At 35.9% G+C, this 11806-nt stretch overlaps 1 protein-coding gene across 1 annotated transcript in view; it reads right to left on the bottom strand.

The window, feature by feature from the left end:
- LOC110039447 (F-box/LRR-repeat protein 4) overlaps positions 1 to 11241 on the bottom strand; it is a 38023-nt gene extending 26782 nt beyond the window's left edge. The window contains exons 1-2 of the mRNA XM_020744507.1: positions 10834 to 11241; positions 2093 to 2323 (exon numbers count right to left, since the gene is read on the bottom strand). Coding sequence (XP_020600166.1) covers positions 2093 to 2323; positions 10834 to 11130 — 528 coding nt within the window. The 5' untranslated portion in view covers positions 11131 to 11241. The remainder of the gene's footprint in view (positions 1 to 2092; positions 2324 to 10833) is intronic.
- Between the last annotated feature and the right edge of the window lie 565 nt (positions 11242 to 11806).

Below are 11806 nucleotides of genomic sequence, written 5' to 3'. Positions count from 1 at the left end.
GCTCTTCCACTTCCATCAGCACACCGCTAGCAGCCACCGAGCCCCTATATCCCCCTTCTAGGGAGTCTCCAGCCACCATCCCACATTGTCACGCCTAATCCGCCGCCTCACAGGACCGTTTCTGTTTCGTGCTTAGTATAATTCTGCATTTGTTATTTCATTCACCGCTTATGTGTTATTTCGTTTGTCATTTATGTGTTATTTCTTCTGTTTATATGTTATTGTTTGTGAAGAGTCATCATTGCTCTTGTTTTAAAATTTAGCAAATTCGTCAGGTACAAGTCATGGTTTGTGTTAACTCTGGTATCATGCAATATCCAAGTTATTAGTGCTCGTCTAAGAGCCTTCTTGGTAGCATAAAAATGTAGACCTCAAAATCATAACTTTCACCATGACATCAAAATGTAATGAATAAAATCCTTAGAAGTTGATTAAAAGAAACAAGTTGAAGCTATAGTGTATTTCACCCCATGCTTTGAATTGAAAGAATTGGTTTACAAAGCAATGCAAAACAACAAGCTAATTATGAAGGCCCCACTACAAGAACAAGATGTAGAACTCAAGATAAAATCAAGGGTAAAGATACCAGAATTATGAATAAAGAGCCTTGCATCGAACTCCAAAAAAATGTAATAATAATTAAAGCCTGAATTTAAAAAATTCTAGTTAAAAAATTTTAAAATTTAAACTCTCATTTCTAATGCCCATATGAAAAGCTTTGAAATATTTTTTTCCATTATTTCAATCAGCTTTAAATTGATTAGGAAGTCCCTTAGTTGGCAGCCAAGGCTCGGACCCCCATTCATAATTCAAATTCCTTGATTATAGGAGGTTGATTGGAATGGTGTAAACTCCCCTTCTTCTTTTGTTGGCCCTTTCCCTCCTCATTATTTTGTTTTTCCAATTCTGAAACTTTAGGAATGCTGCAATACATAAATATTTCCTAAAAGAAATGAAATTCCGTATTTTTTTCTTTTGGATCTTGGTGGCTGGCCTTTTGGCTTCTCCTTAGGGAGAGAGCTAGGTATCCTCTTAGATTTCCTTCTCTCTTTCAACCTCACATCCATTCGCATCACATCTTCTCTTGCATCCTTTACAACCATCTAATTCCATTCCCAAAACCCCAGTCCTTCAAAAATCTTAAATCACTTCAAAAAGCTCTAGGCCATATTACGTTCATATCACCTAATCCTAATTTATCTGCTTCTACTAGCCCCTAAACCTATTAGAACTTTATCATCTACTTCAATATTAACCTATATAAACCCCTCTAATATTCCCCAGATATTGCACCATCTTTTCCCACTATTTTCCTAAGCCCAAACTATGCCGATGAGCCAAACAGCTTTTCTGATACCTAGTTTTGGTTTCTCTCCGCTTGCAAGCATTGACATATAGGACTCTTAACAACTACTTCAGAATAAATCTCCAAAAATTACCTAGCCTTTCAAGTGAAACCATGGAGTAAATCCCCCTGCCCCCCAAGCCACAAACCTAATTGAGCAACTATTTTATTTCAAATTTTTCTTTATCAATGACTGAACCTGAAGTTTTAATCAAAATTTGGTACATTAATAAAAGATGGTAGCTCGCACCTTTACATACAAACTTCTATAGAATAGAAAAAAATACACTAGAAGTTTTAAAACTGGAACACTTCATTTCTGTCATTTGCATGAATAAACATGGCTGAACTTGAAGAAGGTAACTTCAAACAAAAACTGAATTATTGAAAGGGGCATTTACATACATACCATGCAATTCCTATGTATTTTTATATTTAACACCTAAACTTTGCTTTTTACATTTATTCCACTTAAATCTTTCATATCACATCAAAAATACCATTTCTTTAACTTGTAAAAGTGATAAACACATTTTCATGCATATAAAATGTGGTAAATATGTAAAAGTTGAAGTTTAGGAGTATATATGAAAATAGATAGGAACTGAGTAGTATGTATGTACGTCTTCCTTATTTAAAACATCGCTATAGCTAATCTATAGCTAGATTACTTCAACTGATGACACCATTCCACACAAATAACAGACTGAAGTTGCATAATTTCATAATAAATAACATAAAAAATACCTGTAGATCAAGGGATTTTAGAAACTTGCAATTCTCGGCTATACTACTCAATCCCAGTGATGTGAGATTTGAACACCATATCAGACATAGCTTTTGAAGTGCCTTACAGCCATTGGCAAGAGAAGATAAACCGACATCAGTAAGACACAGCTGCTCAAACTCACTTTCCTCAGCCTCACTATCATTTATGAGATGATGGTCACCTGAAGTTAAACTGGCACGTCTCCTTTTCTGCATAAACAAATTTAAGAAGCTAACTAAATCAAGTTTGCAGGGCACTGAAGACTATTTGTAGTGGTTGAGAAACCTATTTCTCATATTCTCAAAGTAATAACTGCTTTTCGAGGTTTAAATTTAATCAACTAGTTTATTCTTCGCATCTAAACGTGTGCCCTTTTTAACCCTACACACTCACAAATTGCTGATGGAAAGACAAAAGAAAAACAAAAAGAATGAATATGAAATTGAAATGTAAATTATGTAGTAGTGAGATACATTTAATGGTCAATATGTAATCAGAAGTATATACATCCCGAAAACATGTATGAGCTTGTCAGCACAGCCTGATAAGCGCAAAGACCACATAGTCTCTTCGCAAAATCAAAATCAAAGAATGGCATAGCAGTTTAATAGCAAGTTAAAAGATAATTTGATATGAAAATATTTTACAACAAAAGAGTGACTTATCAAAATTTAATTTATGAAGCAAACTTAATTATGGAGTGTTGCAAGCAAGAATTTAATTTATGAAGCAAACTTAATTATGGAGTGTTGTCGTAAGTGCAAGCAAGATGGTACTTTTTTTGCTATTAAAAAGAGAGAAAATTTAATAATAGCAGCTCTTATCACTATTCAAGAAGGATAGATAATGGATCTAGGGGTTGTTTGAACCAGTACTATTTAAAAATAAAAAATAATAACTAGAAAATTATAATAGTACCACAATAATAATTACCAATAATTGCTAGAAAAAAAAAATATAACAGTACTGAAAAAGAAAACAAAAAAACTAATGAACAAACATCCTGCGGATAATAAAAATCACAAAGTACTCATTTGGATCATCTAGCTTGAATTCTTATGAATACATGAGTGATGACAGATTTTCTGAGTTTTTAGAATAATTTCCAGGTTTTAATTTGAAATAAACATATTGAAAGCCAAACAGTGTTTAAGACTTGATGAAAACTAAATATATTTTTCAAGATTTAAATCTACAAATTTTTTTTCATCGAGGTTTATGAGATTTAATAAAACCTATTTTACTTAAATCCTAAACCCTAGTCTAGAAAAAATTAAAATTCTTCAATGTACCAAGTTTCTACAGGAAAACAATCTTAATAGTCCACTACAATTCAATCCAAACACAAGCAAATAATTTTTCAAAAGTGGGAAAACTACCATAGAAATTACACAAAAACCACAGCCAATCATTCTAGAGTGTATTCGGTTGCTTCAAGTTAAAAAATGGTTTTTAAAAAACTGAGTTTAGTAGATTTACTCATATGATTGGATCTAATAATAAATCAATATTGATTTCAAACTCTTAAAGCACCTTCAAAATCTATATTATTACCAAAAAAATCACTTGAAATCTCACCCATAAGAAAAACAACCAATCAGATTATTCTCTTGCAACAGTGTTTTTACTTAACATTAGAATTTAGATATTGATACTTTTCTAGAGCTCCAAGAAAGTGTTAGGAAGGGAATTTAGCAGGAAGGTGGTTGTGGAGTGACAAAAGAATGATAAAATGCAAATTTGACGGCATTTGAAAAGAGATAAACATCATTAGATAGCTGTCCGACTAAAAACAATAAAGAAAACTCTGAATCAACGATTCTTGGGTGGCAAAGAGGTTCCCCACCTATTCCCAAGAAAAATGCAGACACCTCACTTGCAAAAGGAAGAGGACATAATGCTCCTAAAGCAGAATCTCAGAGATTACAATCTCCACAAGACTCAAAACAAAACAAAAATCTGCCTAAAAATAAGAAAATAGCAAAATATAAATAGTTCCCTCTTAAAATCATAATTCTAATTAAGAAAATATTAAATATAGGCCCACAGGGGCTGGCTGCAGTGAAATAGCGGAAAAGTTGGCTCGCCTAGCTTGTGGATCGTAGAAATTGCACCTATCGGGACGAAATCAAGTCATGTTCGCCATCCTATGTGTGTGAAATCGATTCCCCTAATCGCAGTAATTACACGATCGTCAAACCGCAAAATGCGTTGTTTATAGGAGAGCTCCCGCATAATTCTCTTTGGGTAAGAGAGGCTTCGCCTATTTTACTGGAAGCTTTTGGAATCGATCTACCAGCATCAAGACAAAGTTATCATTGTCTTGTTCTATTTGCGTTGTCCCACTACAAAATCTATGCTTACGTCTATTTCAACTCCAAAACATATACTTCCTTCCAAAGTATGATAGAATAAATAACCATCTTTCTTAGGCACAAACTGAGGTAAAACTACACATAGACACCTCATGAACCAAATCTTGAATCATAAAATCTAAAAGATGCTTCTGATATGATCTGGAGCAAATCAAGACAATTCTCCACATAAATTAGAGCAAAACAGATTTTTTATTGTAATAATCCAAACAACTCACACGAATACAAAAGATAAGCACCTATAGTTCGAGAGGTAAGCAATCTCTCCCACTTCCTACAATTCCAGAGGTAGGAAATGTTTCCCAAAACCTAACCTAAGACTCACAACTCAATCTCATGCATAAGCCTAACCCTAAACATAATAAGTCTATTTATACCCAACAAAAATAATAATAAAAGACTAAATTGCCCTTAGGCATACAAAAGACAAGCTTGCCCTTAAGCATACAAAAAACAAACTTACCCTTAAACTAGGTAAGATGTAAGATACTTCCATCCCAAAAGACACCTTGTTATCAAGGTGGAAAAAAATTAGACTCTTGCTTGATCAAGTCGGGTGGCTTCCACCTGGCGTCATTATCTGACCATTTAATAACGAATTCATAGTGACCCACGAGAATTAGTCTTATGCACATTTTTTGGCTGCATTTGAATCGGTTGGTAGCCAGATTTCCAATCAATCTTAGACAATATCGTAACCCCAAACAACTCATCCTATGACTTGCCAATCACCGAAATCTCTGTCAACTCCGTCTCACATGTCTCTTCCATCTCTGTCAACTTCGAATCAGCTTGTTTTTATTTGTCCAAGTCATCCAAATGTCGTATTCTTTCTTCAAGTGTTTTCGCTCGAGTTTGCTCCGAGTTTCTTTGCTTGATACCACAGCTTCCAATCCGCCTAAAACTATGATGTTACCCTCATGTCACGCGAATCCTTTTGGTTGTTCCTGCTGGAGTCCGTTCCCAACATCGTCGCTCGACCTCGTGCCGAGCGTTTGCAGTATTGTGTAAAACTCCGTTATCTTCTTCATCACTTTTTGTATTTCTCTTATGATATTGAATTCGTCTCTCTATGAAAAAAAATTCACTTTCTATATTGACAAATATTTTTTCCTCAGATTTGATTTGGCCAATCTCTTCCTCCAACTTTTTTCTCTAAATCATCAACTTTTTTTGTTGTCATCACTCACAAAAAAGTTTTTTTATCACAAAGCACAAAAACACCTGCACAATGAAATCCTGTCGATTGATTCGAGTCTGTATCGCGAGAACATACGCCCGTCGTCGATCTGAATAAAGTTGGTACAAATAAACTAAAATACAATAGCTTCGTACGTGAAATGCGTCTCTAAGTTAAAATTAGTAGCAAAAATCTTGTCGGTTGAAATAAAGTGATGATCTGCGCAAGCCCAATAACTCGAATCGTGTCACTATAGCGGCTGAGAACTGAAGAAAACCAGAGTTCAGGTCTCTGTACGCTGCTTCTTCGTTGTTGCCTTCCCAGCTAGCTCTGATCGCGACGGGATCGCGTAAATGACGCGAGCGGAAGAGAAGAATGGAAGTTTCGGATCTATGTACGTCACTTCTTGTCTTTGCATTCCACGCAACGGTTCGCAAAGAGATCTTCATCTGGTAAGGCCGCGAGTTCGTCTTTGCCTTCTTCTGTAAGCCGCGAGCCCATCATTGCCTTCTCAGATCACTGCAATCGCGACTATATCGCGAGCGTCGGTCATGCAAGCGCCACCATCACGACAGTAGTAACCCGGCCTTTGATTCCCTTCACGATTTTGTACGCGACGAAAAACGACGCGAGCGGAAGAGAAGAATGGAAGTTTCGGATCTATGTACGTCACTTCTTGTCTTTGCATTCCACGCAACGGTTCGCAAAGAGATCTTCATCTGGTAAGGCCGCGAGTTCGTCTTTGCCTTCTTCTGTAAGCCGCGAGCCCATCATTGCCTTCTCAGATCACTGCAATCGCGACTATATCGCAAGCGTCGGTCATGCAAGAGCCACCATCACGACAGTAGTAACCCGCCCTTTGATTCCCTTCACGATTTTGTACGCGGCGACGCTTCCCATGACTTTTTCGACTCTGAACGCCATTATCATTGAACGTCGCGATCCCTTTGCATCCTACGACTGTAATTGTATCTTGATCAGCTTCCCGAGTGCGCATGATTCTTCGTTCCACAGATATCGTTTGTGGCATTCCCTAATGGATCGAAACTACGGCACTCAATCCTTTTTCTTTGATTCCCAGAGCTGAGTACTCTTATACCAATTTGATATGATCCGGAGCAAATCAACACGATTCTCCACAGAAAATTGGGCAAAACAAATTTTTTATTGCAATAATCCAAACAACTCACACGAATACAAAATCTAAGCACCTATAGTTCGAGAGATAGGTGATCTCTCCCACTTCCTACAATTCTAGAGGTAGGAAATCTTTCCCAAAACCTAAACCTAAGACTCATAACTCAGTCTCATTCATAAACCTAACCTAAACATCCTAAGAGTATTTATGTCCAACAATAATAATAATAATAAAAGACTAATTTGCTCTTAAGCATACAAAAGATAAACTTGCCCTTAGACTAGGCATAGACGTAACAACTTCTCACATTCATATTCGTTTTGGCATACCTGATAAACAAGTATGTTTGAAGAAACCAAGCCCTGGAATGGAATCTAAGATATGTTGAACCGCTTCAAACGCGATCATTCGGGAGGTAAACCATCAATTGAAGCATCCGTCAAAACTCTCAATAAGGGCTATCTTTTTTTGTATCGGCTCTTCGAACTCATTATCTTTTAAGACAAACAATGTTAATTCTATTGCGATCTCTTTCTTGGACTCAGCTTGAATCACAAACAACTCTTCCTTTTCGACTAGAAATTGAGACTCTTCTCTGACATCTTCATTCTCTCATGTATGACATCTTCATTCTCTCATGTATCATTATTCATTTTTTTCAACTGCTCTCTAGTTAGTGAAAGATATTGCCCTCATATTTGAGTAAAAATCAGATGCCACGTGGCCAAAACAGTGACACTTGAAGCATTTACTAACAAGGATGTATTTGGGGTGTTGATGGGCTCCACATTTTCTCCACTCTATATTAGTTTTTCCTATAACGGAGTTAGCTTAAATGCTCCATTGGGTGTATTTTGGCCTAACAAGGATGTATTTGGGGTGTTGATGGGCTCCATATCTTCTCCACTCTATATTAGTTTTTCCTATAATGGGGTTAGCTTAAATGCTCCATTGGGTGTATTTTGGTTGGCTAATCCGATGGTTGAATCCTATTTGAAGGGTGATGTGGACCTGATACTGTTGTATTATCTCTCCACCTTCAAAGCTAAATTTTAGACATATTGTAATATCTAATAAGGTTGTAATCATGCCACATTCTCAATGGACGATCTCAATCCCCTCAGATATCGTACTATGGTGTTCTCCTCGGGTCCCAATAACCCATATTTTAATATAAACTGCTCAAACTCAGTTGTGTACTTCTCTACTGAGATATCTTATTGCGGTAAGTCATGATGTCTTTAGAACATGTTCTGTCTGCAATGATTTGATAGATATTTGCATTGCATCTCTCAATTCATTTTGGATAAAGCTGTGATTTTATTTTTCCCTTCTCCCTATCGAAGATGCTTCATATTCTCCCATAATAGAGTACACTCTTCTTTAACGTAATAGCGCCTAGTTTTATTGTTCTATTCGATGAAACATTCTTGTACTCAAAGATGCAGTTTACCACTTGGAGTCAATTAATGAACCTGCATGGATTCATGCAACCGTCAAAATCATACAAGTCAATTTTCACTCCAAAATCATGGTTTCTCCCTTGATATTCTATGCAAAACCGTCAAGGTATTGATTCTTCGTTACTAAAAACTTTTCTATGAAAGGGATTCACTTCCTTTTCTCGAGCTGGCGAGTCATCATTGCGGTTATGAGTGACCTCATCAAATTATCTCCTCTCATAGGCAGCAAGTCTATGCTAGAGTTGGAGTATTGCCCGCTACATATCCTTCATGGTAAGTTCTACAACACTTCGTTGAGGGTTTCTCCTTGGCGACATGGCATCATTTTCTTATGATCAGGTTTTCAGCGAAGGTAGGATTGCAAATCAAAATTGGTCGAGAGCTTAGGTGTTGTAGTAGATGTCAGAGTGAAATTTTGTTAACATTAGGAATGTTGGATTTTGAAAATTTAAGATTGGGGCTAAGAATTACAGTAAGAATGATTTGACTATGGTGAAAAGTTTATTTAAAATTTTAGATTGGCATAGAAAAGACAATCCTAAAATATCTTGGGCTTATTAGGCTCTGATACTAGATGATACCGTTCTAAGACTCCTAAAAAGTATTACGAAGAGGATTAGTGGGGTTTGAATGTAGAGTGGCAAGAGAATATAATAATATGTGACTTTGATGGCATTGGAACGGGATAAGCATCGTTCGACGCTGTTCCGACTGAAAATAGCAAAAAGAACTTTGAATCAGTGACATACGAAAGGCGAGAAGGTTCACAACATATTCATGAGTCAGATATAAACACACCACTTACAAAAGGAAGAGAATACAACACTCCTAAAGTAGGAACTCGGAGATTACAATCTTTATAATAGTCAAAACAAAACAAAAGTCTGCCTAAATAAAGAAAATAGCAAAATATAAATAGTTCATTCTCAAAACCCTAATTCTAATCAAGGAAATATTAAATATGGGCCCTCAAGGGATGGTTGCAGTGAAATAGCAAGAAAATCCGCTCGCTTAGCTTTGCGGATAGCATGAATTGCACCCATTGGGACTAAACTCGGTCACCATCCCGTTTGCGCAAGATCAATTCCCTCAATTGCGGGAATACCGCGATCGCCAAACCGTGAAACGGAATGTTCACAGGAGAACTGTCGTGTCAAATATGCTCTCATGTTTCAACACGAACTTGTCAGATAAGATTTTTCCATTTGCATCTTAGCTAGCTATCTTTCATCAATGCTAAAATTTATGCATACTCTCATGCATTTAAGTAAACTTTTGGTTTCACTTGCTGTCAAACAGCTCAAGTCTACTAGTAATTAAAATGTTCAACACATTAAATTTCTAGTCTACTAGTAATTAAAATGTTCAACACATTAAATTTCTAAGATAATATATTCTTAATTGTTGTAATAATACACTTTTATGCAAATCCAAACACAAGCAAAAAAAAATCAACAGTAAGATACAGACAAACTGATGCAATTAAGTATACAACAAGACAAAATGATTATAAGAATCATTTGGTGATTCTTGAAGTTAGAAAACAAGTTTGAAAGACTGTTAATTTTTTTATTTAGTTAGATGTAATACAAAATCAATATTGGTTATAAATACTGCAAACTCATACAATTTTTTTCAAAAGTAATCATTTCAATTTCAAACCCAAACTGGATTAAAATTGTATATCTAAATATATAAACGGTTTAATGGCGTGGACTAGACCAGAGCAAAATGAATTCACTCGAGTTAGCATAACTTACACAAACATATATAAACTCACCCTATCTAGACAAAGCTTTGGTCAACTCACTGAACAATAAAAATCTTAAAGGGTTCTAAAGGATATTCATCAAAGTTCAAACTCATTGGTCCAAGATTAGGCATATTTTCCCAAGCATGGCAACAACTCGCCAAACCGGTGACTTCATCAAGAAAGATCAATGACTTCTTCTTAGCAAATCAGCTGCAAGTCTAAACGCTTAATTTTATCTAACTTAGACTACACATCTCATGCATTTTACAAAAAATTGTTATGTACTTTTTTATTCATGTAAATCAATATACAGCTTTTCCTATATTGCCCAAACTCTGGTCCAAACATATAAATAGGAGATCATGGGGAGAACCCGAGTTATAAAATGTATTCTCTTTGAATTATTATAGTGAAATCACATAGCTTCTTACCAAAATCTTCTCTTTCTTATTTTATTTGATCTTTCATACGTAAGTGCTAGTAAGGTTCTCATGTAATTCACAGAAAATTTTGGATCCAACAAAAATAATGTCAACATTTTTTTTAAATACGATTTATGTCTAGCCCTATATGACCTCAATATCATAATAGATCCATCAAACCCTTGCTCTCAGGTCTGGCAATACAGAACAGAGAAAAACCATATGTTCATACGTCATAACCCTTCCCTCACTGCAGCGGCCCAGTTTTCATCTTCATGGTCAGTTGTGCACTATGTCTAACTCCTTATCTATTACAATTTCATGGTCATGGCAAAGCCAAATATGCTACTTTCCTGAAAATTCACAGGTAAAAACTGAGCATAATTACCGAACGAGGACGGGAGGGATGAGGAAGAATTTGGGGTACGGAAGACACGGGAAGGCGCTCATCGATGTAGACATTGCGGAGCCCGGAGAAGAGACGGACGAGGAGGGAAACGAGCTCGTCGGCGGGACCAGAGGCGCCAATCCGGATTGTGGGGCGGAAGCTACGATCGATGGCGAGCCACCGTCGACACACGAGGGAAAATGCATCGCAGTCGGATTTGGAACCGGCGATGCGGAGGAAGATAGAGGTGACGATATCTGTCGGCAGTTTCGTGTTGATCAGATCGTTTCCCCTCATGGTGACATAAGGAAATCGGCTAAGAATGCGGGGAGAGCGGTGGGGGAGGACAATCCAAATACTACGAAGATTGTCTTTCAACTCTGGGAACTCTCATCCAATACCTGAGAAATAAACTGCATCTAGTGTATGTACGAAGATTGTCTTTCAACTCTGGGAACTCTCATCCAATACCTGAGAAATACCTGAGAAATAACCTGCATCTAGTGTATGTGATATAAACTGAATATAATGTCCATATAACACAAATATAATTTATATTATGTATGAAGTGCCTTAAGTCCAAATACCACACATTTTTATGTATTTATAATATATATATATATATATATTGAATTTTGTTTATATTAGCACAAACATTAATTATATAACAATCATATAATGAATTTTGTTTATATTAGCACATAACATTAATTATATAATGAATTTTGTTTATATTAGCACAAACATTAATTGAACATTAATTAGCACAAATATATATATATGTAAAAATCATATATATTAGCACAAACATTAATTGAATATATATATATATATATATATATGACCAAAATATAACATTACTATTAAATCAAAACATGATTACAAGGTTTGCATCTAATATAAGGGATATCTAGATTATCCCGATATAATAAAATCCTTAAAGCAGAACAAGGCGTTGTGCTTAAAACACTCT

This window comes from Phalaenopsis equestris, unplaced genomic scaffold (genome assembly GCF_001263595.1).
Source record: "Phalaenopsis equestris unplaced genomic scaffold, ASM126359v1 Scaffold000002, whole genome shotgun sequence".
NCBI lineage: Eukaryota > Viridiplantae > Streptophyta > Magnoliopsida > Asparagales > Orchidaceae > Phalaenopsis > Phalaenopsis equestris.
Note: the sequence above shows the minus strand (reverse complement) of the source record. Positions and strands in the feature narration are given on the sequence as shown.